At 32.6% G+C, this 27,522-nt stretch overlaps 4 protein-coding genes and 1 non-coding gene across 10 annotated transcripts in view; 1 reads left to right on the top strand and 4 right to left on the bottom strand.

Moving 5' to 3' along the window:
* Positions 1-6,686, bottom strand: part of LOC102583810 (uncharacterized) — a 15,005-nt gene extending 8,319 nt beyond the window's left edge. Inside the window, exons 1-6 of one of the 5 annotated variants that reach the window (XM_015302745.1) lie at positions 6,501-6,686; positions 4,840-5,025; positions 3,981-4,048; positions 3,143-3,215; positions 2,078-2,187; positions 1,880-1,987 (exon numbers count right to left, since the gene is read on the bottom strand). In XM_015302745.1, the coding sequence (XP_015158231.1) occupies positions 1,880-1,987; positions 2,078-2,187; positions 3,143-3,215; positions 3,981-4,048; positions 4,840-4,923 (443 nt within the window). In that variant the 5' untranslated portion in view covers positions 4,924-5,025; positions 6,501-6,686. Of the gene's footprint in view, positions 1-1,879; positions 1,988-2,077; positions 2,188-3,142; positions 3,216-3,980; positions 4,049-4,829; positions 5,026-6,500 lie in introns of all 5 variants that reach the window. The other 4 variants (XM_015302748.1, XM_006361873.2, XM_006361872.2 and 1 more) reach the window with 4 other exon arrangements.
* A 1,346-nt stretch (positions 6,687-8,032) lies between these two features.
* Positions 8,033-11,518, bottom strand: LOC102583485 (ferredoxin--NADP reductase, leaf-type isozyme, chloroplastic-like). 2 transcript variants are annotated; one of them, XM_006361871.2, is made up of 10 exons: positions 11,238-11,518; positions 10,778-11,012; positions 10,234-10,367; positions 9,885-9,963; positions 9,638-9,729; positions 9,452-9,529; positions 9,123-9,185; positions 8,805-9,039; positions 8,491-8,593; positions 8,033-8,382 (listed from the first exon to the last, which is right to left on the bottom strand). In XM_006361871.2, the coding sequence occupies exons 1-9, from the start codon at positions 11,340-11,342 to the stop codon at positions 8,526-8,528; spliced, it is 1,089 nt and encodes a 362-aa protein (XP_006361933.1). In that variant the 5' UTR covers positions 11,343-11,518; the 3' UTR covers positions 8,033-8,382; positions 8,491-8,525. The 2 variants fall into 2 exon arrangements, with proteins under 2 accessions (XP_006361933.1, XP_015158238.1); XM_015302752.1 differs by having other exon boundaries at positions 8,033-8,593.
* A 940-nt stretch (positions 11,519-12,458) lies between these two features.
* On the bottom strand, positions 12,459-14,916 carry LOC102583155 (uncharacterized). The gene has a single exon (XM_006361870.2). It carries the CDS (start codon positions 14,565-14,567, stop codon positions 12,672-12,674), a length of 1,896 nt encoding a protein of 631 aa, XP_006361932.1. The 5' UTR covers positions 14,568-14,916; the 3' UTR covers positions 12,459-12,671.
* A 9,086-nt stretch (positions 14,917-24,002) lies between these two features.
* On the top strand, positions 24,003-24,075 carry TRNAR-ACG (transfer RNA arginine (anticodon ACG)). Its single transcript has one exon. It is a non-coding gene; the product is annotated as a tRNA-Arg (tRNA).
* Positions 24,076-24,430: 355 nt separating this feature from the next.
* On the bottom strand, positions 24,431-26,894 carry LOC107057781 (probable pectinesterase 56). The gene is made up of 3 exons (XM_015302737.1): positions 26,531-26,894; positions 25,638-26,026; positions 24,431-24,721 (listed from the first exon to the last, which is right to left on the bottom strand). Exons 1-3 carry the CDS (start codon positions 26,892-26,894, stop codon positions 24,431-24,433), a joined length of 1,044 nt encoding a protein of 347 aa, XP_015158223.1.
* Between the last annotated feature and the right edge of the window lie 628 nt (positions 26,895-27,522).

The following is a 27,522-nucleotide window of genomic DNA, read 5'->3' as shown; positions in this document are numbered from 1 at the left end:
GGAAATACTCAAATGAAAACCAAACACTTCGGAGAAGAGCGATAAGTGCCAAATATGAGAATGAAGATAGTTGGATGACTAAGATTGTGACCACACCTTATGGGATCAGTTTATGGAGATCCATAAGAGCATTATGGGAGGAAGTTAAACCCAAATTCAAGATGAAAGTGGGGAATGGGAACAAAATCAAATTCTGGAAGGATGAATGGCATGAGAAAGGTAACCTGGAAACTCTTTTCCCTGATATTTACAATCTGGCAATGTTCCAACAAAGAACTATTGCAGAACTATGGACACCACAAGGGTGGAATTTCATCTTCAGGAGAGAACCAAATGACTGGGAAGTGATGAGGTTGGCAGAATTCCTCAAGTTGGTTGGACATTTTACTGGACTTCAGGCATATGAGGATATGCTTTGGTGGAAAGGCAACAATAGAGGAGAGTTCAAAGTGCATTCAGCTTACAGGCTGATGGATGAATCAAGCCAGCAGAGTCCCATCTGGCCTTGGAAACAAGTATGGAAGTGTAGAATCCCACACAAAGTCTCATGCTTTATTTGGCTGCTAGCTAAGGAAGCTGCCCTGACTCAGGATAATGTAATGAAAAGGGGGATAACCTTATGCTCTAGGTGTTTCCTATGTGGGGAAACCTTAGAAACTGTAAACCATCTATTTCTACACTGCAAATACACCCGGCAGCTTTGGAGGATTTTCTTGAGCCTTAAAGGCATATCCTGGACTATGCCTAGGAGAGTTACTGAGGCCTTGTACAGCTGGGAGGAGGCAGGTGCCCTTGCAAAAGACAGAACTAGATGGAGAATTATCCCTGCTTCAATATGGTGGGCAATCTGGAAAGAAAGGAATTCCAGATGTTTTGAAGGCATAGAAAATAGTGTGCAGGATGTTAAACTAAACTGCATTTTGTTGTTATGTTTTTGGTGTAATCAATTATACTCAAATGACACTGTCTCTATAGTTGATGTTCTAGACTCAATATAGAAATAGAGTAGGAGTGTCTAGAGTGCATCTGTATATAAGGTTTGAGTACAACCCATGTACTTTTGTGATATAATACATCGTTACCATTTTCAAAAAAGTTATTGTCCTCTGGACCTACCTTAAATCCACTTAAACATCATTTCTCCATTGCCTAGTCCAACATTCTACCAAGACATTGCAATAACAGGAATAGGAAGAAGATCTGCCTGCCTCGGGAGTCGAGACAAGAAAAATCAGCATAACTCCTATATATTAATGTAGAAAACTTAACTGGGAAATGCAATAATTTACCAACTCCTCTATTTCTATCAAAATCCATCTCTTTAAAGAGAAACTGACCACCTCACATGGTCATATGCTTTCTCTACATCTAATTTACAATGGATACCTATTTTTCATTGTCTCCTTCTTCAGTCCAACTTCTCATTAGCAACTAAGTTGCTCCTATTATCTGCCTCCGTTCACAAAAGCATATTGAAAATCGAACTACTTCTGTAAATATTAACTTCAACCTTTCAACTACCTTTGTCAGGATGTTATCCATAAAGATACACCCATAAATTTTTTTTAGTTTTTTTCGTTTTTTTTTGGTGTTCTTTTAGATGAAGATGAATTTTTTTCACTTTCTTTTTCTCATTTTTTCCGGGGGGTTGGGGGGGGGGGGGGGGGGGGTGAGAGTATTCTTCAGTGTTCTGCTTATTATTATTTAACTAGCTCAACTACACCATAAGAGCACACATCTACTATCACTTTTAGTCACACATGGCAAGCTGTACCTTTTCAGGAACAGATACACATTGGGGAAGCCCTTGGTGGAACAGAAGTCAACAAGCAAAACTGTCTATAAATATTAATACAGAAAAGAAGTACAGATAGAGCACCTGTGCTTCTCAATATGTGTCCGTGCAGCATCATCCAGTTTAACTGCAGCTGATGATTGATCAGAATCAATGGTATCTCGGGATTTCTCCTCATTGTTTGAATGGACCCTGTTTCACTCAAAGAACAACAGTCAAGAGAGATAAATATAAAATGACACATTGCAATGGTTATAAATGAAAAAAGACCCAAGCAAGTACCCAAATCTTCTTCTCAATCCTTCAGAAGCAGAATTCACACTTCCTTCTGCTTTAGGAGTTCCACTGCTGGAAATCTCACCCTCAGGTTCCTTGGGTGTATGCACATCAGACTGGATGTGGTTGAAGATAATTTTGTTGTTAATCATATAATAGAAGCAAGAAATATTTTCGAAAAACTACTAGCATGTGGTTACTAGCAAAGGAAGCAGTGCTGACACAAGAGAATATAAAGAAGAGGAAGTTCCAACTATGCTCAAGATGCTATCTGTGTGAGGAACAGGAAGAGACAGTCAACCATCTCTTTTTGCATTGCAAATGGACAGATCAATTATGGAGAATATTCAGCAGCCTTAGAAAGATCACTTGGGTGAAACCAAGAAACATAGCACAACTCCTAAATTGTTGGATCAATATTGGCAATACTACAATTAAGGAGGAGAGATGGAGGATTGTCCCAGCATGTATATGGTGGACAGTATGGAAAGAAAGGAATCAAAGATGTTTTGAGGCAAGAAGAACAATGTGCAGAATTTCAAGATGAATTGTATAGCTCTTTATTATTTTTGGTGTAAACAGAAAGTCTTAGTACAGGCAGAAGAACTTTTTGATGTTTTAGACTATTTGTGACAAAAAGCATAGATGGAGTCAGTCTAGTTTGTAATACTTTTGGGAGAGGGGCTACTTTGATGTAGTATACCTGTGGATAAATAGAAGAAAAAGTTACCATTCTCAAAAAAAAAAAATAAGTTGATCTAATATAAGTTGAAGGTGACTCCAGAAGAGAAGATTGAACCACGTTCAAAAACATCGAAAGGACAGAAGTATGACAACAAAAGTAACAGTAAGACCAGAGGAATAATGAAGTCTGAAATGCTGAGCATTATGGACAAAAAGCAAACAATGAGGTACTAAACTTTAAGGGCATTCTACTGATAAAAACAAAGCCAGCTCTTTCATATTCCATAAAATATCAGTAAATATACTGCAATATGATATGTTTTCGTATAATAAAGCAAGGTGAATCTGAATGGTAAATCACAGGAAATGAAACTAGCACATGCATACCGTGGGCACAGCTAACTTGGCAGCAACAGCTTCAATGTTCTCAGCATATTCATTCACCTTGGCTTTTGAAATCCTATTTTGGGAGACAACATGAAAATGGAGCACACATCAGGAAGAAAGCATCTAGTGAATTTTAAAAAAATAGAGATTCAATAAGAACATACACCCTCAAGCAAAATGTTTCAAGCATTACATCAATCTAAATTAGTTTTTTTTAATACAGGAAAAACTCACATGACTGGTTTATAAAAGTTTAAAACGTTCTCCTCATACAGTAAAGAAAAAAATTGGTGTTGTTATAAGTATATTGCTGAAGTTCTAATCTAAACACATGAAGATAATAATTCCTTTCATGCCATCCCTGTCCATTGCACGGAGAACAAAATAACTACTTCCACACATCACCAAACGGTCTGCACAGAGATTACTAATACTAGCATCATGACTTCCTCCATAGAAGGAGACAAGATAGACCAGTCATACTGTCAGGATGCGATCTTTTTCATTATAGGCAGGATATTAGTCCACTGTATAAAAATATAACTAAAATATGTCCAATGAGGAGAGAGGGTAGGCGGAGTTGAGATCGAAGGAGGGTGATTTTCCATCGAATCGACCATGATAAGAGGTTTCCAATTTATAACTTATGTAATAGGTAAAGTGAAATGTCTAGGAAGCATACGTTTAAATTTAAATGATAATTCCAACCAAACGAACAGAAGGCAGGGACTTTATAAAGAACAGTCACATTGGTACGGAAACCAACAGTCTGGAAATTTTGTAGCAGCATGCTATTTTCTTCAAATTAACTAATTGAAAAAGAACAAAGCATACAGACCTTGGTAATCCATCAGGATTCCTCTCTTCAGCCAACTGCTCCAGCAGTTCCCTCAAAGTGGCAACATACTGTGAAAGATGTACCAAAAGGAAAAAGTATATGCATATGCCCATTGAAAGAAAAATATTAGATGAAAAAAACTGTACAGTTCCCTACATAAGCAATTGCAATGCCATGATTTCTGAAAAACTTTTCATAGAAACAACCTATACCACAATTTGAGGCTGTGAGCACAGAAATTATCAACTTTCACAAATAACAACTACGTCAGAGAACATACAGAACAGGCAAAGATCAGCTTCCTGAAATAAATAGAGGCTCCACCAGAGACATCAAAAACAGTTGATGCATGATTGTTCAGTAGATTAGGGAAGACAAGGAGGTATTACTATGACTCTTTATCTCTCATCCTACATGACTAGAAATATTCAGTAGGCGGACGAGCCATCCTGAGCCCTGTTCATCCTAGATATGGTGATATTGCAGTACTACTAATCTTAATCACCATGTCGAGATCAGAAAAATACTATTGCTCCAAGAAATATATTGACAGGTGAATGTGTTGAAGGCATGCAAGTGGGGTACAACACTGTACACAAAATTTGTATTGCAAAGCCAAAAGATGTATCCTTAAGAACGCAAACCTTTAAGGATTAAAATCATCTAATCAAGAATATAATATCTTAATTAATATGTATCCAAAAAAACAGCACAGTCGAATTAATGAGCTGATAAATTCACCGTGTTTGCGACAGGTTTCACATAATGCAAACCCAAGCAGGGAAGAATGAAAAGAAAAATAAGCAAACGCAACCATCATTTCTCTATAAAGAGTTGAACTTGAATGACCTGTGCATACATGTATAAGCTTTGCTTGATTTTGCTGTTGTGGTGCAGTTACAAGTAACCTCTTCAAGTTCACTTCGGTTTTGCTCATCCCCATGACACCCTCTAGGGTACTTTCTGTCAATAGCTGATCAAGAAAATCAAGCCTTTCTGAACCCGTTTGTAATCTAGCAGAACTGTACAAAAGTATGCAAATTTTCTACTCTTCACATCAGATTATGTTTCTTCTTTATTTTAGAATAATCATCTAGCTCTATCATGCACTTCTAGCATCTTCACACTATAAAATTACGAAATAATGAAGTGTACATAGTCTTAGTTTAAACGTTCATTTTTCCTACTTCAATTGCTTAATAATCACATATCCAAAATATTTGTAATTCAAAACAAACTAATAATTGAAGAAGATTAATGGAGTGATCAACTTCTCTACATAATGAATGCACCATAATCCAATCAAACAAAAAGGCCAACTTGAACTCATACTAAAACCAACTCACGAACTAGTCAATGCATAGGATCCAATCACACAGAGAAACAGAAACCTAAAGAAAAGGTTTATTTTTATAGAACCCAGTAGGAATCTGGGTATCCAGTTAATTTGATGCTTCATATCAACTTTCTCTTTTTCATTAAGAGGGTTTTGGATTTCCTAAAGGATTTTGTCCTTGTTCACTGCCAAATCCAAGTTTTTCAAGGAGAAAGAAATAGAAAATAGAATGAGAACTTACAACTTTGTTTTTGAATCTGTATTAAACAACTTCATTTCTGAAGCTTTGGTATGTAAAAGGTTCCTCGTGAAGTTGAAACGCGTAAATGGATTTGACTACAAGCTAGGGAAACTATGTATGAACCCAAAGTCCTATCGAAGAATAACAACCAATTTTTAAAGATATTGTCTCTTTCTTCTTCTCCTCTTATCCTTCCCTTTTTTTTTGGGTATAAAAATTAGTTTGTAGTACAACTGACAATATGACTGACACAAATAAACAAAAGAAAAAACAGTATTTTTACATACAACCAGTAAAGCGACGATATTTGGTAAGAAAAAACACTAAATCTACATTCAGTTCTTTTGCTTTATGTTTATCTGAAACTCTCAGGATCTAGTGCACGTCTACTGCCAAAGACCAGAACAATTCAGCAGAGACCAAAAAGCATGGGCAGAGTTACCCAGTATCACGTACTGGGAGATAGCAGGTAGCCGATGAAAGCGAAAGTTGACAGGTACCACCATTATAATTAAGAAAAAACAGTATGTTCATCAGAGGCAATAGCTTCTATGATCAGATGAAAGGTTTCATTTCTTGTTTTCATCATAGGCAACAACAAAACAGTTCTTGCATAATCTTTTTGGTTATAAAAAAAAAATGGTCTTTCATCTATTTACATAATAATGCATTGTATGCTTGATTCAGTTGAAAGTCATTAGTAGAGTAATTAACATACAATGACCTGCATAAAATAAGCTCTTTTCTCCATGATCTCTAAAATTAGTAAGTTATACTACCTTAAGAAATATGTATTCACCTAAACAGGTATATCCACTAAAAGTTTAGTCCTTAAATCACTGTACAAGGATATACGAACCTTGGATTATCATTACAAAAAAAAAATGAATTGGGATTAGGGCTTTTACTTTTTCTTCTCTGAGTTTGATGTAAAGATACTTACAGAGGATCGCCGGTAGCTTGGATCTAGCCGGGACTGGACTGCCGAGCGGCTGGGTAGGGTCTCGCTGGAGCTGGACTCGGGGTTTATTGCAGGAAAGGCAAAAAGGAAAGAATGGAGAGAGGGAAAGAAAAATCGGAAATGCTTACTTCAAAATACTCTCTTTTTTATTTTTCTTCTCAAACGTGAAAATAAGATTAAACAAAACAATACTGAAGTAGAAACATTTCCACATAATTTTGAGAAGGAAAAAAGAAACATTTTTCATATTTCATTTTACGTAAAAGGATGATATTATAATATGTAACTTCTTGAAGTTGTTGGATCATAAATGATTAAATTTTATTATTTATTATTATTATTATTATTTTCCTTCGGTGTTCAATACTCACATCAGTGCTTGACTAACTTGAGTTTGCGTCGTGTAGGTGCTAGTTGAGGGAAGCGCTTTCTATCAATAATTTTTTTCATATCCAGGATTTGAACCTAGGAAAAAACAACTTCATCCATTGCACTACATTCTTTGAAGGTGATGGTTTAAAAAGTTGGACAAAGCTGATTATTTTTTATTTATTTTTTTATTTTTTATAATAATCGTACCAAACATACAAAATTTATATATAATTCATGTATATATTAAGATTATAAATAATTTTAAATACTTTAATTACTTTTTCACCAGATTTTTTTTTTATCTTTGAACTTTACACCTTAAGTCCAATTCTTAAAAGAAATTCATGAATCCAAACTTATTTATTTAAAGAAATAACTATGAGATCTACCCTAAAAAAATTTATACATTTTTATAAATTTTATTCACTTGTTTAAAGCTTATATATCCCAAGACATTTTATCCATAATCCAAAAAAAAATTATAGCTTTCATAATAAAATGACAATAATATACTATAAGTTGAAAAATTATGAAAAAAAACTTTCCTAACAGTAGGAAAAAATAAAATGAGAGATAGAAAGATCATTAAGTTTCTTAAATATTGAAAAACTGAACCAAATGGATTTACTTGACTATCTTAGTAAGGAGTCGCCAATTCCTTCTTACTAAGTTCTTAGTGATTTTTTCTTTTGATTTTCCAATCGAATTTCTGTAGGGTCCACTCGGAGTGATGCTCCGAACACGATTTTCTTCATACTTATTGATGTTATCATGTACCACTGATTGAATTAGTTGAGTTCTGCTAGCATGCATAGGAAAGTTTCTTTGAAGTCTATGAGGAGATTTTGGCTATCATTTTCTGAATCAGAGGTTGCCACTAGATTATTTTTTTTTTGGTTAGATAACAACAAATATAACAATACAATACAATAAAATCTAAGTAATACTAATAACAAAAAACATTGCACTAAGAATAACAATCCAATACATACCAACAAGAATTGTGATAGACTTGTAAGGACTGGATACGAAATTACATTTGTTAGAGAGCGCTTTTATCTTCCTGTGGGACTTTTGAGCACAAATGCGGATTTAGTCGGGTCACAATGTAGGTACCAAACACCGGGTGGACAACCAAAAAGTAAAAACATGACCCCCAATGTAGGACTTTACGGCACGAGTCCAGATTTATGTGCTCCAGTGAAATACCGGACACCGGGTGGAAAACCAAAAAAATACAATACAATACGACAGGTAACAACCATCCAAACAAGCTGTCTCAAGTAGTATTACATTTGATTCCTGGTATACATGTTTATACACTAAAGCACAAGGCATTATAGGGAATACATTTCCATCCAACTTTACAGAAGTATGTTCAGATGGACAAGTATTTCATATATATGGAGGTTCATCCAGAAGTATGTTTATCATCCATACCCCTTTAAAATCCAACTTCCAAAGGGACATTAATTCCCAGAACAGTAGAACACTGTCACAACAAGAAATAAATACGAATTTTTTCGTTAAAAAAAAATCTAAAAATATATAAGAATTACAAACCTACATATCTACATGAATGCAGAGCAGAGAAACTAACACTTTACTCATATTTGTACGAAGAAACCAAAAGTTTTAGTAGACTTCCACATTCCATTGCTCTGCCTTCTTCAACTGCTTTTTGTAATCTGCCCAGTTAATACCTTTCAAAAACATAGGTAAGAATGTTAGGGTTTGACTGATATATATAGTGGATCAAGACATGTATATCGGATTTAAGTTATATACATTGACGGCTTGACTGTAGTAGGTAGTACTTACTCTACCTTACAGTTTAACTCAACACAGTGCACAAAAGTCGAATTCTTTTACACATGTATGTATGGAATAATGAGATATTTGAAATTATGTTACCATCTCTTTCAGCAAGTGAAGTCATAATGTCATCGATTCCCTGCTCCATGCCTTTGAGTCCACACATGTACACAAATGTGTTGTCTTTCTTGAGTAATGTCCATAGTTCTTCAGCATATTCAGCCATTCTGGTCTGGATGTACATCTTTTCGCCTTTCTCGTTAGTCTGCTCCCTACTCACAGCAAAGTCTAGTCTGAAGTTTTCCGGGGCCTTCTCCTTCATTTTCTCGAATTCCTGCAACAAGTTATAAATCTTAGTCCTGCATTGTGACATAGTACTAAATTTTGTATCCAAGAAGCATTGAAGACTCAAATTACCTCCTTGTAAATAAGTGAGCTGCTTGTCGGTACGCCCAAGAAAAGCCAAGCTAAACCATTGAACTGCATAAAACCAAAACCGTGTCATTCGAGGAGGTAATGAATAAAGTGAGAAGAAACTATCAGTCATATAACTATCGTGAAACTCGAAGCTGCATAGTTCAAAGCTTTGGATTAATGGAGATTGAATTCTCTTAAAAGTGTCAAAACTATTCATCTTAGACACATACATCACATATGTTAGATTCACCATTACATTCATCTGATCAATTCCACTTCTGTCCTCATTTTGACATGAAAAGATAAAATACTAATGATTTCTGGTTTACCTTGTAATCCTCATGCTTCTCAAAGAACATTTTCCACAAGAATCCACGGAAAGGAGCAATTCCAGTTCCAGTGGCAAGCTGCAAGAAGAAAAGATCAAAGTCTAATAATTAACAACTATGCTTAGTCATATTGAAGGAGAGCACACAGAAATGACTAATAGTGATAACATAGGAGCTAGCACGGACCATTATAACTGTCGCGTTGGGATCCTTTGGCATGAGCATTTCTTTTCCAACAGGTCCAGTAATCTTAACTTCAGCTCCAGGTTTCAAGTCACCTGAATATTAACATTCCAAAGTAGGTGCAGGGATCTAAGCATATATTCTTATATTCATTAAGAAATGTTCAGGCCAAGTACATGAGAAAAGATGAAATGCACGAGCTAATAGCTAACATTAATGTTTGTAGGTTTAGGGAGTCCTTGATTCTTACATAAGAAGTTCGAGCAGACTCCTTTAACTATTTCCCCTTTGTCATTTGTGTAGACAAGCCTTTTGACACACAGAGATACCTGAATGAAACCTCTAGTTAATTCAAATACTAGAAGAAGGATAATAGCTAACTAACCAACCTATGTTAGTGAATTTCAAATAGGGCACCCTTCACTAAGAAGAACGTCGATTCTACAAGATAATGTATGTATACAAATAGGTCAACACCACTCTTTACAGGACAAATTATAGCAATAGGCCAACACATCTTACAGAAAATAATGTTTACATCACTGAATCATGTAGTGTTTTGGATAAAATTTGAAGGAATAGGAAGTTTTATAGCTTACGGTTTTGGAGTCTCCGAAGTCACCAAGGGCACTGCTAGCAATGGAGTACAATCTGAGCTTGTGGGGCTTCCCATTACTGTCAACACCATCAGGAATCACTCCGATAGATTGGCCTTCTGTGTATGGGATCTCTCCTGATCAACCCCAACACAAAAACCTCAAATGATCGTTTTACAAAGAGTTTAACTTCTATACACTAGCTGTATAAAATAATATTTATGCCACCAAGTTACAATTACATGAAGTGTCAAAAATACTCATACTGTCATTATATATAAGTTAAGTTCATTTAACAAATTCACTAAAATCAAATGAACTACTCCCTCCATTTCAATTGTTTGTCTTACTTTTCTTTTTAGTTCGTTTAAGAATGTCTCTTTCCTTATTTGACAACTCTTTATTTTCAACTTTCAGATACCACAAGATTAAAAGACAGACATTTTGGTACATTCTACACATGTTTAGTTTAAGACCAGAAGATTCAAAAGTCTTCTACTTTCGTAAACTCTATGCCAAGTCAAAGCCAGACAAACAAGTTCCATACCCTCAGTAGAAAAGACCATGTGCCAAGTTTCTCCAGGGGCATCATCTCCAGTGATCTTAGTGTTGAGAAGGCATCTGCCAATATAAGGATCCTTTGGCCTGAACTTGTTTACAACTACACCTTCATCCTGTTTCTTCGATACCTTCGCAACCTTTGCAGGTACTTCTGTTGTGAGTTGAGCTCTAATGGGAAACACTTTTCCACCAGCTGATACATTTCTGTTGCATAAAGGAACCTGTTCAAACAAATATAACTTGTGTACACTCAGAGTGTAGCTTTTTTTAATTATTATTTTACACTATGAAGTATAAGTCATTAGAAAAGTAAATAAAATGTACTAAGTGAATTGCTTAGTTATCTTTTACAACATCTTTAAGTGAAAATTCTTTTATACTGCCAGTGGATATAAGTTAATTCTGTGATGATCTCCGAGAAAAAAGGAAAATGAATCGAAATTTACCTTGTTGAAGGTAATATTTTCAGGGGAGATGAAGATGGTTTTGATGGAAAGACAAGTTGAATTAGAGGATGGTAGAGAGAGTGAAGCACTTAATGCCCCAGCCATATTGGTTATGATGCTGAGAAATAGTAGAAGAAATTGAGAGTGGTGAACAAAAGAATTTTTTTTTGGGGTGGGGTGGGGGTGGGTTAGGGGGGGAGTGAGGTTGTTAAGAAGAAAATTAGGAGAAAGGTAAAGAACTAGGAGCTTTCTGGAGAGAAGATGAGTTGATTTAGAGTTAATGTGTGGAGGAGATTGGAAGATCAAGATGTGAGGATAAGGAAAAATGCACAATTTAGGCCTAAGGTCTTTTGACAAAATTTAAAATAGTGTAATTTGAAGTGGAGCAACAACACAAAAGTTATCTCCACGTGATCTATAAATCACGTGTTTGAGTTATTCATGCAGTCATGATTGTATATCACACTCTTAAGGGTGCGGTCCTTCCCTGGATCTTACTAATACAAAATGTTTTGTGCACCAGACTGTCTTTAGAAAATAAATTAGGCAAAAAAATAAATACAACTTGATTTATAAATGTTCAGTACAATTTACAAACTAGAGATCCTTACAACAATGTATTACTTTTTTGTAATAAAATTTACATATTTAAAAATTATGTTTAAAAGTAATATGAGTGTAATAGTTAATAATTCAAAACATTTTTAAAACAGTAGTTGTCAAAGAAAAATTTCTTTGATGTCATAGATAGAGTCACATAATGAGAATTTTAATTTGATAACTATTATATGCACATGATTAGTGGCATACTAAGCAAATTATTCCAGTAGGCCAAAAAAATTTACATTTTGCTATTGGAGTATTATGAAGTTTGGTACATCTACAAATATTGGTTTGGTTATTACCTTTCTGAAATACCGGTAAAATATTCCAATATGTTTGAGAAGTGTTTCAAGAGAAATAAGGGATTTTTACTCATAAATGTTCAACTTTATTTCAAGTGAGATTTATGTTCATATACAATTTTAAGTCTTGTTTGAGTATAAGATGTTGATAAAATGCTCCCTGGCACATTTAGTAAGCTTCAAGTCTTTACCAATACAAAAAGGGGTGACTCGGTGCATTAAGCTCGTACTATATATGTGTGGCGTCTGAGGAAGTGCCAGACCATTGGGTCTATTTCTGCAGACATACATGGTATGTTTCCATGGCTCGAACATTGTCGAAAGACTACTTACTCTTTCTTGTCAAAATTGGTGAAAGGACCATTCTAATAAATAAAAAAAAGAGAGGAGAAAATGCCTTGAGCAGAATGAAAGAAAAAACTAGAAAGCCAATGAAAATGATTATTCATATACTGCAAGAGTAACAGATACTGTGCCTTTTCCTACATAGAATATCCCTGAAGTCTTTTTTACACAAGTTTTGATGCAATCAATGGAATCCCCTGGATCCTCTGGACTGGTAGAGTTCCAGCCTGCTTTTGGATTCATGCAACAATGTCTCCGTCTTTTCATCTCGGTTCAAGTGTGCCTGCTTTGATGCCCATTTGAGCACTGAAAGCACCTCGGCTTCAGCAAGCTCTTCGCTATTAGGGACATGCAATGCAATGTCACATAGCAGAAGCAATGCAGAAAACTGAACTACTTTTTCACCAAAGCAAACAAGTTGAACCAAATGTCCTGCACCTCCAGCGCTTATTATTGCCTTGCAATGATTCAGGTGAAGGTAGTTCTCATTGCAAGAAAATTTCTTGAGGGAAATGGCTGCTTCATTTGAAATCTCTGGTTCTCGTTGATCGAGCAGCGTTACTAATGGGCTAATCATCCTCGTCTCTGTAGCTCGAAAAGTCGTGGCCAAATTCCCAATTGATCGAATGCATGGAACAAGCAGGTTCAAATCTTCTTTCTTAATGATTCTCAACAGTTGATCAACAACAGCTTTGCAAGCAGGTGAATTAGGCTTGAACACTGACTTTCTCAAATCAGGATCTTTCTCCGCTACAGCTGTGATTTCCATTACTGCCATCGCCGAATGATACTGAACATCTTTATCCCCTTTCTCCAAGAGTACTGCAAAGCAAAGCAGTGCTCTTGAATCAGTAATGCTATGGCAAATAGTTGAATTTCCCTTGGCCAGTTTCCATAAAGCTCTTGCAGCCATTGCCTTCATATAAGCCTTGGTATTAGGGTCCTCCGATTCTCGCCCTTTATTACTGACCCCTGTAGCATAATGACTCTGCTGATGATATGTCTGTTTTGCATCATTGACCGGAATCTGCTGAGACGCTTGCATAGCCGTGGTGGCAGTAACCACAGTGTGCATCTGAGTAGGCTTCTTATTTCCTAAAGGATGTGGAATGTGGCTATTATCATCATCCTCATTCACCTTGTGCACACTACTCACATTACTAGCTGAAAGAACAGCATCAATCGACGTGGATTTGCTAACAATAGCATACTTGCTATGCTCCTGAACCGTCTCAAACGCGAGATGGCTAACAAGTAATCTGATTATGTTATTCTGATGAAAAACATCTTGACATTCGGGGTAATGTGCAGCAAGTTCAGAAACTGCCCAAGCCACCACTGCTTGAACTTTCATTAGACCTTCTTTGAGGATTTTCACAAAAACCAAACACACCCCAGCATTCACCATGTGTTCGACACTTTCAGGGTCACATCCTAGTAATCCAATTGCCTTTGCAGCATTCTCCTGACCCTCCAATTTCCCTTCCTTCAACAATTTCAACAATGGTCCTACTCCACCTTCTTCAATGATCAATTTTCTGTTCCGATCATTATCTCTAGCCAATGAAACCAATGATGCAGCAGCATCAGATCGATCATTAACCGAACCAGTACACAAAATGGCTATATGCTCCCAAATAAAACACAATATAGGCTCATTAGTAACAATAGGAGGAAGTCCTAAGTACCTATCAGCACCCTCTTCAGCTGAGGCAGAGACGCGGAGTAGCCACGACACATTACTAATAGAATTCTCTAACTGTGAAGACAAGTTACGGAAATCTGCAGAAGGTATGATGGTAAATACGCGCTTCACTAGTCCCTGAGTGCAGCATTTGGTAACAATAGACATAGCTCTTTCCAAAGTTTGTTCAGTATCATCAATAATTCGGCTCATGGGTCGTTGATAGAGCTCGTTGCTGGCTCGTGCTGCTTGACGAAGCAGCACAATCAGCTTCTCAGTCTTGGACTTGAGCTCAGCACATTCTTGACTGAATAAAACAGCCTCATCAGCTGCCTGGATCACCTGATCAGCTAATTGAATTGGATTTGCCAAGATTTGCTTAACTATATCCGCCATCAACACTATACTAGAATATTTGTTTTATTACAAAGGGGATTCAACAAGCGAAAAAAATAGGAACTTACTTTTGCCTTATTTAGAGCAAATTGAACTCTGTTGCATTCATTCAATATATGATCTGTTCAAGATGAGGAACTTTTGCTCTTCTTTGGCAGAATTGCTAGATCAAAAATTCAAAAATGAAGTTTTTATTTAGCCAACTCAAGAATCTTGCCGACAAAAACCAAGAAATGATGAGAAATCAATGACTAAAAAACTTTTGAGAAAGTGAGTAATTGATGTAACTTTTGCTTTGTCGTACGTACTACTATAGTATATATCAAATGAAAAGGGAAATGAAGATTGTAAGGGATAGAAATAAAGAAAGACTTTTGACTTGGGTTTTGCAAGACTAATAAATAATAGTACTAAAATAGTAGATGAACTTCTATTGGACGTTTGGCTATGGAAGAGTTAAAAGTTTTAGGTGACGAGACTTAAAAAAGTGTTTCTTATCATGATAAAACTTAAGATACTTTCCCCCTCCCACTTCATTTTCTGTGATACCATTTAATTTTGATACAGTGTTTAAGAAAAAAAAAGAGTATAATATAAAACAATCTTTAGATATATGTATAGTTATAAATCATTTCATTAAAGATAAAATATGATTTTTAAAGTTAAATTATTTTTAATTATAATAAGTGATACTCTTTTTGGAATAGACTTAAAAAAAAAGTGTGTCACGAGGCAGGAAATGTACTATTTATTCCATTATAAGACGAAGAGTCAATTGGTTTTACAAGGTTAAACTCGTCTTTTTAACGAAAAAAGCACAAATAAGAATAATCTTAGAGCATGTTTAGCGTTGCTGCTAAAAACTGTTTATTTTCATAAGCACTTTTTTAAAATAGCTTTTTAGAAAAGTGCTTTTGAGAAAAAGCAATTTATGTTTGGGTAATTCATTTGAAAAGTGTTTCTTTTAAGCAAATTGTGTTTGGCTAATCTTTTTAAAAAAAGTATTTTTGAGAATCAAATTACAATTAAGGGCAAGCATTAATGTACTTTTAATATTAAGATTATTTTATAGAGAGAAGCTAGTTTAAACATCTATTACAAAAAAATAAATTAAAATTTTCTTTTTATCAAATTAAAATGTTCATATTCAAATTTTTAATCAATATTATACATTTTTGAAGGGTTGAAAATCTTTAATTGTTTTTTTTTTCTTATCTTACAAAAATATTGTTGTTACCTTCTTCTTGTTTTCTAATTCTGTAAAATAATACGAAAAATAAGAGATAAAATAAGAATACGTACAATAAAATACAAAATTTATTATATAAAAAAATAAAATAAAATAATTATATGGAACTTAACCATATATTATTTACGTTTATGTATTATTGTTTTATTTATTATTTTACGTATTATTTTGCAGAATTAGAAAAAAAAGGTAACAACAATATTTTTGCAAGATTAGAAAAAAGAAAAAAATACAACAATAAAAGATTTCAACCCTCCAAAAAATGTATAATATTAATTGATAATTTGAGTATGTATATTTTAATTTAATTTATTTTTTTGTAATAAATGTTTAAACTAGTTTCTCACTATAAAATAATCTTAATAGTAAAAGCACATTAATACTTGTCTTTTATGGTAATTTGACTCTCAAAAGCACTTTTTAGAAAAATTAGTCAAACACAATTTGCTATAAACCCTTATCAAATGAATTAGCCAAACACTATTTTATTTTATTTTCAAAAAGCACTTTTCTAAAAAGCTATTTTTAAAAAGTGCTTCTGAAAATAAGTACTCCCTTTCGTTTTTCGAGAGTCAAACAGTTTAAGTTTGACCAGAAATTTGCGCATGAAATCTTTTTTTTTAAAATGAAATTTATATATTTGTAAACTATGTAAAAAGTACTATAAGTCACAATAATTGATAATTCAAAATGTTTAAAAGATCTATAAAAAATTTACGGTCAAAGATAGCTTGGTTTGAATCTCGAAATCCGAAAAGTGCCACATAAAATGGGACGGAGGGAGTAGTTTTTAGCAGAAATGTCAAACATGCTCTTATTTTAAGTCATTTTAACTTATTTCAAAATATATTTTCAACTTTGTCAAACACTTCCTAACTTTATTTTAAGTCATTTTTGACTTATTTTAAGTTATTTTTATGTTTGCCAAACAATTTTAGAAGTCAAAAACTGGTCGAAAAATAGGTTTGACCAACTTTTAAATCAATCCAAACAACCTCTTAGTCACTTTGATCAATTTAAATTTTTTAAAAAATGAAAAGTCTCTCTTACTTCTTGTTTTTTTTTCAAATTATCCTGTATTTTCTCATTAATGTTGTGTTAGTCAAGCGAGATGTTTTAAGAGAGGTACAAACAGAAATTTATACAAATATTATCATGATTGAAAAATGTTCAGGTAATCGTCAAGACAACTAATGCACATCTCGTTGCGAGTTATAACTTATAAGCTATGAAGGGCGAATTCAGGATTTGAAAATGATGGGTGCACCATCAATGATTAATGTATGTTAATTAGTTAAAACACGTTAGGTTTAAGTCATCGATAATCACTTAAAGTTGTCCGCAAATTTGACTTAGACACCTCATCTTAGGCTTGTTCCAATTGAACACCTCGACTAATAAAAAAATTTACCCATCGAACACTTTATAGACAATCAACTGAAATAAGAGAGTGTGTTATAAACTCGCGAATGATGTGGCATAGTAACTAATCAAAAGAAGACACATGGCATTGGACCTAGAATAACTAATAAAAAATAAATTATAAGGAAAAATTATAGTATTTTTTAGAAAGAAAAGAAAAAAGAAAACCATCCTTACCCTTTTCCTCTTTCGCCAAAACCTTCCCCAAAACACCATACGCGGCCATTCTTTAATCTTACCCTTATCCTCAAACATCAATTTAGATTGATTGATATTTTTTCTTCTTCTTGTGTTGTGAGTTTCTTAGAATTTGAATACATTAACAATGTCAAAGAATAATTTCAAATTCGTATTATTCTTGCCGGAAAAAATGGAGTTTCGCCGGAAATAATGAACACTAAAGTAAGAAGACGATCGATCACTGATTGCTTGTTTTTTTTTTGTGTCTTTATGTAATGACATTTGCTTAACATCCCATGTCAATGAAAAAGAATCTCCACTTCATCTTCTTTTTTTTTTTTGTATTTCTTTTGTTTTAAGATTTATATTTAATTTATGTTTGGGTTTAATTTGACAAAAGAGATGAACAAGAGATAAATATTTTTGGTAGCAGCAGAGATAATATTTTTTCCGACGAAAAATTTAAGGTGGCCGATTTGAATATGTGGTTGGCTGTTTGAAAGGCTAAGGTCGTTTGACGATGGTAGACTTGTGGATGGTAACAATCGATTTGGTAAGCTGGTGTATTGGAGAAAGAGAATGGCTGAAAATCGAAAAGGAAGGAGAAAGAATTGTGAGTGGTGATGGCTGCAACTTGCAATAGAAAAATGATGTGATGGGAGCTTTCTCAAAGAAGAAGAAGATATAAAATCTTTTCTTTTGTTTTGCTAAAAAATTATGCTTTCACACTCCTCTCTTTGTGTGTACTACAAACACTTTCTTGTTGTCTAGGTGTTCAATTGGAACAAGCCTAAGATGAGGTGTTTAAATCAAATTTGCGGACAACTTTAAGTGGCTATCGATAGTGGCGGATCCAGGATTTAGAGTCCGTGGGTGCCAAATGGGATTCGAACCCGTAACCTCAACCTTCTAAAGTTGTCCTCCTACCGTGGCACCACAAGCCAATTTTGTTTTGTGGGTGGCACGCCTTATATTTATATAAATATTATATATATATAGCTATGTATATATAGAGTTTCCGTCGAAGTTCGGGGTGGCGTGGCACCCCCAATGCCCTTCATAGATCCGCCACTGGCTATCGATGACTTAAGCCAACACGTTATTTAATTTGTATGATAATTTTATTAAACATAACTAACATATAAATATGAATTAAATGACCTAGCTAAATAAAATTTGCTTTGTTGATTGCTGATTTTAAATTTCACTTTACACCATGAGGTCGCAAGTTCAAAACTAGTCATCCCCTTATTTACGAAAAGTAGTAAATGGGATACAAACCCAAATCTCTCACCTCAGAGTATGCAACGTCTAAACCAGCTCAACCAAATGGTTTTAGTCTTTGTATAATTTTCCGATGTTAACGGGTGCACGTGTACCTCGCAGACATACGTCCGCCTATATATACATCCATTTTACTAGAGAGAGATTTGGTCATACTCTTTCGTTTGTTTTACTTTTTCGGTATTAACTTGACACACCACTTAAGAAGCAATAAATAGAATAATAATTTTACTAAATCACTCTTTGAATACAATAAAGGAATAATAAACTCAATGCTTTAAGAAAAATGACTATCTATTTTTAGTATAGTGGACAAGTGAAAATGGACCGAGAGAGTACCAACATCTAGGCCTATATTAAAGTCATTTAGAAAAGTATATACCTTTTGTAAAAAAATTATATTAAAATCGGTAGCGTATATAATTTCATTACCGATGTAGTTTAACCATATAACAACTTAATTATTTACTAGTGTACTTGACAGACTCGTAAGTATCAAATAAATGTAATGTTATATTATGTATAAAATTTATATGAATGAAAAACTTTACAGAAATAATAATTGTCTTAACATAAAAATGGATATATAAAAATATTAAGAACAAAGTGAAATGAATTAATATCTTTTATCCCAACTTCACTTTTTTAAGCTCTAAATAATTGAATTCAGAAAAATAATTGTCTGATATGGACTAAGAAAACAAAATATCTATAATAACATTTGGAAGCTTGTACTCCCACTATTCCATATTATTGAGGCGTTTTCTATTGGTCAAAATAATTTAATTTTTTTAAATTCTAGATGTACGTTTATATTATTTTTTTCTTCATATTTTTCCATTCATTTATTAAAGTTTTGTACTTTCTAAAAAATAAATTACACTAATTATAAAGTCATATTTATAATTATATAAAGGGAAATAGTGAAAAATATTATTTAAATTATGTCTTTGAATATTATTTTTAATATGTGTGTGTTGCTTCACAAATTTACTTGACAATTATTTCCTAATTTAATTTCTCATTTTACTTGTATTTTTTTCAAATCCTCAATTGCGGTTAGAACTTGTGTGCTATCATTATGATAATTTCACGAATAAGGTTATAAAGACTATCAATTTTGTGTCTTGTTTTTTTTTTTTTTTTTTAACCCTCCCTAGGAGCTCCCCACCCCTTTTGCTCCCTTGGTGACTCGAACTCGAATCTTTGGGTTGGAAGTGAGGGGTGCTTACCATCTGAGCAACTCCCTGTCGTCATTTTTTTTTGTGTCTTGTTTTGATCAATAATTTGAACATATTATATTGTTTAGAAGCATAGAGTCCTAGTTCTATTCTAGGAAAAGTAAATCTTAAGTATTCCTATTTCAGTTTGGATTAGGGATTAATTATTTTGTTTATCATCTCCATTACACCTTCTTTCCATTTCCTCAAGTGCATATTTAGATAAGTGACACTTGTCATATTTATAATTTAATGGTCTAGATTAAATTAATTGAACAAGCCTCCTAACCATAGTTAGAGAACAAATTAAGAAAACATTCACCGACTTTGGTAAGTTTTCACTAGTTTTCACTCCTCATTTATATCATCAAGTTAATTATACTTTCTGATTTCTTGTTGATGTAATTTTAATTTTATTTAAAAATTTAATCAATTAAAAAGAAAAATATCCTTAATAAAAAATACATAGAAGATACATTGACACAAAAATAACTCGAGATAATCTCTAAAAATTTAGTATTAAAAAAATATTTTAAATCATATTTTCTAAATTAATTTTAACATATACCATTATATTTATTTTTTAATTGTAATCTTGTAAACTACCTTTGAAGAAAAAAAATCTAAGTATTTTTTATTTAGTAAAAAGATAAGTATTTGGCAAATAACATACGCCAAAAATGAAAATAAAATGGACAGGAAAGAAGATATTGTATAATAGTAATTGTAAAATATTTTAGAATATTTTCTGTTTTCCGAAAAATAAAGTTGGTCTCCTCTTTTTTTTCTTAATTATTTTGCTTCATCTTTTGGTCAGATATAATTTTTAAAAAGACAACGAAGGGTATTCTTAACTTTAGATTAGGAAATGATACTGGTGCAGAGGTAAAACATATATCATAATCGAAAAAAGGCTAAAAATATCATTGGACTATTAGAAATGACAACAATCATGATAGCTACAACACTAAAATAAATTCATACTTTAATCAATTGTCAACTTTCTCGAAATAGTTATTTTATATAGTGTGAAATTAGGAAAATACTTATCAAAATATGATATAAATAATTCATGATATTACCATAAATACTTTATAGTACCCTAACAACTAATTTTAGTAACTTAAAACTACCAAACAAAATCAAATTTCAACTTCTACTAGGATTAGGCTAAAAGAAACACCTATAAATACGTTACTCTACCATTAGTTTCTCATATGCAAAAAAAAAAAAAAAAACTTATTACTTCCAACTACTTTTTTATTTTCTCATAGTGATCTTATTATTAGCTTTCAAAAAAATGACAATATATGTCCCTACTGCCAATAATTGGCACTATGTCCATTTTCCCGTAATTGGATATGTCAATAATGTTCATCGTGTTCGACCCCCCATTATTGGATACGTATCTAATGTTCATGATTATGTTCACTCCTTAGTTAGATAGAGAGATACCCCTAGGTATATTAGTTGGTCATTCCCTCCATCCAGATACATTAAGATCAACACAGATGGAACTTTTATGCAGAATTCAGGGTTAGCGGGATATGGAGGCATTGCAAGAGACGATAGGGGTAGGTGGTTAGGAGGATTCGTGGGGCGATTAGGTGTGGTAACAACATCGTGCCTCACGGTGGAACTGTGGGCCATACATGGTGGGCTGACCCTGGCGAAGAACTTCAACATGAAGAACGTCATCATCGATACAGACTCTCATGAAGCATTGATGCTCATGAGTACGAGAGGCGTTGTTGACAATCACCCCGATCGTGACGTTATAGAAGAGTGTCGACGTATTCTATCCGAACTTGGGATCTCCATGATGCATACTCTAAGGGAAGGGAATAGTTGTGCGGATCACCTCGCGAAACTGGGAAGAATGCAACTGGTCCGCCACATTCAATGCGCCAACTTCTTTTCGCGGACATGACTTACGTTGCATACCCTAGGTACCAAAAAACAGGTACGGTAGTTTAGTATATATAGCACAAAAGAAAAGTTGTGAAGTTACGTTGTATGTAAACATTTGTAAATGTTTATTACAATATTACATTGAAATATATTTTTATTAATTAATGTTGTAAGTTGTTATGATGTTGTCCGTGAATATTTCTCATTTTAAATGTGAATTTAATACTCCCTTTGTTATTAATAAAACATTTGCAATATGATGAATAGCAAAGGTACCATTTCAATTTGGAAACACCAGAGATAAGAGATAATAATCAATAGAGCTACTTTGTTCAATTACATTTTTTTGAATCACCGTGTCAGGATATTTGTAGAAAGAAAACAAAGGAATGTTAAGGTGCAAGAGTGATTCTGCAATGATATACTCCCTCCGTTTCAATTAGTTTGTCACACTTTCCTTTTTAGTCTGTTTAAAAAAGAATGTTTCTTTCCGTTTTTGATAATTCATCAATTATAACTTTCAGATGACATGTTTAAGACCATAAGATTAAAAATCATTTTAGTATATTCTACATATTTTTAGTTTAAAACTACGTATTGTTATAGTCTAAAGGAAAAAATGACTTTGTAGGAGGACGAGTAGGTGATGGAGAATTGGGAGTTTTTAGTAAATAAAAAGGATATATTTGGCCATATTTTGAAAATTCGAGGAAATATTATAGGATGTAAAGACAGTTAAAATAAAATATTAAAAATAATATTTAGTTAAGTCAAAATTACATTGGATTACATGCATATATAGTTGTCACTTTGTTCATTACTAGTGCAATAATATAATGTCTGTGCTGTGCACGAGCCCAAGAGTTAAAAGTATAATCTTTAAAATTACTTTAGATGTTTTAATTTTCAATTTGTTGTACATACATACTTCTAAATTAAATATTCAAAAAGGAGAATATTTGACTATATTAAGCTATAAGTAATAAATAATAATGATACAAATATATTATAATTTATATTTGTTTTTTCTCTTTTCTGGATTTATAGTAGTATCTTTTAAATATAACTAATAATATTTTGTATCTCAATTTATGTAGTCTTTTTATGCTGATTTAATAATTTTTGTGTGTAATTGATTAACCAAGGAAGTTATTTCTACTTTCTGTTGAATATACATTTTTATGTGTAAGGTATTAGTATGTATGATATACTCCCCTTCCACTTTTATTTGGTATGTTAAGTTTTTCGAAAGTCAATTTGATTAATTTTACATTAATTCGATATTTTAAACAAATAATTTAGATATTCAAAAATTATACGAAAAGTACTATAAATTGCAATTTTTTGCATATCAATATGATGAAAAAAATACATCATAAAATATTAGTCAAAGTTTTTATAGTTTGACTCTAAAAAGGAAACTATGACAATTAAAAGTGGATGAAAGTAGTAATTTTCTATTCAGAGTATATATAAATTGAAAACTTGAAATTGAACAAATAGTAATTATCGATTTACCACACCACTAAATATTAAAATCAAACTTAAAGATGTCAAACTATATTGATTAATTTTTAAAAGTCATAATTCTCTATTCTATAAGTATATATAAGTTGAAATTTTGAAATTGAAATAAGTTATAATTACTGATTTACCATATCACTAAATATTAAAATTAAATTTTAAAATATGAACTATATCAAATTAATTTTTAAAAGTCATGATTTTCTATTCTAAACTTGAAATTAAACAAATTATAATTACCAATTTACCACAATACTAACTATCGAAATCAATTTTGACATGAAGAAACAAATGATGGGTCCCACATATAATCACGAAATCAATTTTGACATGAAGAAATAAATGATGGGTCCCACATATAATCACAATATTATTGGCTGGCAGGTGAAGCACACATTTTGACGGTGTGCTGCCTGCTAAATGCTAACTCTCAGTTATAGAATAAGACAATTTATTCCAGATTCTTAATACACGTTTCCAGTTACTATACACAAAAGTTACAGCTTACATTTACACATTGTAATCATATTTAAAATTCCTTAATTAATTTTTTTTCTGTGACTAATTTAAGAAAATTAAACTAGTTTAAATATAATAACTAAACTATGATTAAATATAAAGCCGTAGCAGTATAATTAACAAGTTGACTCCGTGGCCCAATGGATAAGGCGCTGGTCTACGAAACCAGAGATTCTGGGTTCGATCCCCAGCGGAGTCGAACTTTTTTATTTTATGCAGCTTTTTGATAACACCTCTTGTAAAGCAATCTTGTGTTGTATTTATGTGACACATTTCGTTTTTCGACTATGTAAAAAGTACTATAAGTTATAATAATTCAAAATACTTAAAAGATATTTGAAAATCTTACGGTAAAAAATAGACTTGTTTGAATATCGAAAATCGAAATGCGTCAACTAAATTGGGACAGAGGAGTAATTTTTTGCACTTCAATTATTTTTGTTTGGAATAACACATTCAAGTACACAACATGCCACGAAGAAATGTCTAATACATTTATCTTCTAAGTGGAAAAAAAAGAGTATATAAATATCATACTCTAATAGTACAATATTTTAAAGTAGATCAAGTGCCATTGGGATTTCATAAGGGATCCATTCATGTCCATGTAGAAAATTTCGAACAGTAAAATTAGAAACATCATACTCCGAAAGTATTTTTGCCCATTTCACTCTTCCATCCATGTTAGCTCCTGGTCCTCTGTTATTATACTCACCAAAATATATATCTTCTGTATTCCCATTCCATTCAACCCAACCTTCTGGATCAATGAAATCATCTAGGTAACTCGACATCACGATCGCTCGCGAGTGATTCTTCCAAGGCCTTCCTAAGAACACTCGTACCTGTAGTGACAGAATCAGAAATTTATTATATATATAAGGGAACTCAAAAAAATGCAAGAGTATACATTGGATTCGAACATGTTACTTACAATATATTTTGTAGAATCTTCCCTTATGTATAACAAAGGGTTTCGATAAAATTATGTATACAAAAAGAATGTGTTATTACCCTATTGTGCATTATAACTAGTACATCAGAGGTGCGTCTTTTCCAATCCTCTCGTACTAGGAAAAGATCCTCTAAATGCTATAATGCCCACACCAAATACCGCGTAGGGGACTCAATTGAACCCCTTCCTTTACTTTAGCTCCGGCCTTGAACATTTGGACAATATTTGGTGAAGTTAAAAAAAGGGGGTATTTGAACTTAAATTTTAAAATTGATTTCATATTTAGACATATTTTTTTCTTGGAAAAAAAAACTTCATATATTTTCTTAAAAATAAACTAATATTTCACTTGAAATATTCCTCAAACATGTATTTCAATATCTTACTAGAATTCAGTATTTGCAAGTAATAATGACAGAACTCCAACTCGCAAAATTTTAGTATTTGGAAGTGAAGTAAAAAACAAACACCCCCAACTAAAAAGGGGTATTTGAACTTAATTTTTTCAAAAATTATTAGAAAATTGATTTTATATTTAGACATAATTTTTTTTCTTGAAAAAAACACACACACTCTCTCTATATATATATATTTAAAATAAACTAATATTTCACTTGAAGTATTCCTCGAACAAGTATTTCTCTTACTAGAATTCAGTAGTTGCAAGTAATAATGACAGAACTTCAACTCGCAAAATGTCAATTTTTGCAAGTGAAGTCACAAACAAACACCCCTAACCAAACATGTTTCTTCTTAAAACTTTATATATATTAAACGAGGCGATCACACAATTTAACTGATATTACCTTAGGTTCAGGCTCGCGCACCTCTTGTGACACATTTATCGTGCAACCTTGAAGGACAATAGCAGTATCTTCATGTTTACGTTTTCTTCCTTGGGCAGTTATTGTCACTTCATTTTGAATATCTTCAGGTTTTCTAACACATATACTACAATTTTGAAGAATGACTTTTGCGTTACCAAATATAAAGTCCACCGTACCATAGACTTCACAATCTCTGAAAAATTGTACACCTTTTCTTGCGTAAAGTGTATCTTGATAGCCATCGAACTTGCATCGATAGAACGCAACGTGATCAGCTGAAATACTCGTTGCGACCGCTTGATGCATCGATGCTCCAGCAGTATTTTGAATTGTAATGTCTTGTGCTACGAATCCATGGCCATGTATATCTATTTTGAACCAACAACAAAAAAATATCGTATCAATTTTACCTAAAAAAGATAATTGGCAAATGTATATTTTGGTATACAATTGTGTATATTTAGCTAGCGTCTATAATCAATTTTGATCGATGATCAAAAAATGAAAAATTCTAGTGTAAAAGAAAATAATTTTACGTAAACATGTTACCTATATATAAGATAGTTGTAGAATAACAAGATAGGCAACTTATGGTAAATTAAAATATATAAATGAGTAACGTAAAAGATCTTTACATTATAAGTTTTAGAATCTGGTTGGATAAAAAGAAGAGATTATTTCAAATGATTGTGTATTTAACTTTTTCTTCTTTCTCCATCATTTAAAATGAAACGAAAGTTTTATAAGGTAATTGTTGACTTTGAAATTGAAAAATGTTCTAGGCAATATATATGAGTTAAATTCAAAGATAAAATATGTCAGGTAACCGTTCAATTATAATAATCTTGAAAATAAAACAGACGATTACTGACCTACAGTAGCAGTCTCATTTGTTTTGAATCCCGTGCCATTGCTTTTACATCCAGTAATAATGGTACGGTCCATTCCTTCACCAATAAATGTTATATTAGTCTTATTTTTATGAACAAAAACATGTTCATTATATATCCCTTCTTTAATTTGTATGGTGTATCTCCTATCACTGTTATTTGGAGCTGCTTGCAATGCTTCTGTTATGGACATGAAATTTCCACTTCCATCTAGTGCAACTATAGCATCGAAAATCGATGACGACGAAGGTGGAGGAGGAAGAGGGAGAGGAAGAGGAGGAGGAGGAGATTGGCTCTCTAAACCCCAAAATAGTGTTGATAATAAAGCTAATAAACCAAGTGTCATCTCTTTTCTTTGAATATATATATGTAGATGAAATATTTTCCTTCTCTCTCCTACATCCAAAAACACCAAAAAAGAAATAAAATAAAATATTATGATTAAGAATAAAAGAAATATTAATATGGGAAATCTTTAGTTAATTGAATTTGTTTTTTCTTTAAATATTCGTTTGACTTTGACCTGTAAATTTAATCAGATACTTTCTCTCACAAAACATCAAAATCTATGATCAGATGGGAGTTAAGTAATCCAGTTGGTTGACTACGAATAGTTACTTACTTGCTGAGAGTTCAATTTAATCCTCTTCCCCTCCCCAATTTTCAAAAAACTACTAATACTATTCCCAAAAAGAAAAATGAGAAGAAAGAAAAGTATAACTTTTATATTTTATTTTCAAATTATTAATTAGCTCACTTAATAAAAGATAACAAGTAATTATTATAAACTAATGAGAATACTAGTTATATATTTTATTTTAGTATTATCCTTATTAATGGTACTTTAGAAATTTAAATTTAACTATTAATTAGTTTTCAAAATAGATACTTAATAATATAGAATACTTGATATGTAAAAAGAAGCAAATGAAACTAATATATATATATATATATATATATATATATATATAAAA

This window comes from Solanum tuberosum, unplaced genomic scaffold, assembly GCF_000226075.1.
Source record: "Solanum tuberosum cultivar DM 1-3 516 R44 unplaced genomic scaffold, SolTub_3.0 scf00378, whole genome shotgun sequence".
Lineage (NCBI taxonomy): Eukaryota > Viridiplantae > Streptophyta > Magnoliopsida > Solanales > Solanaceae > Solanum > Solanum tuberosum.
The sequence above is the reverse complement of the archived record's forward strand: the minus strand, read 5'-3'. Positions and strand labels throughout refer to the sequence as shown.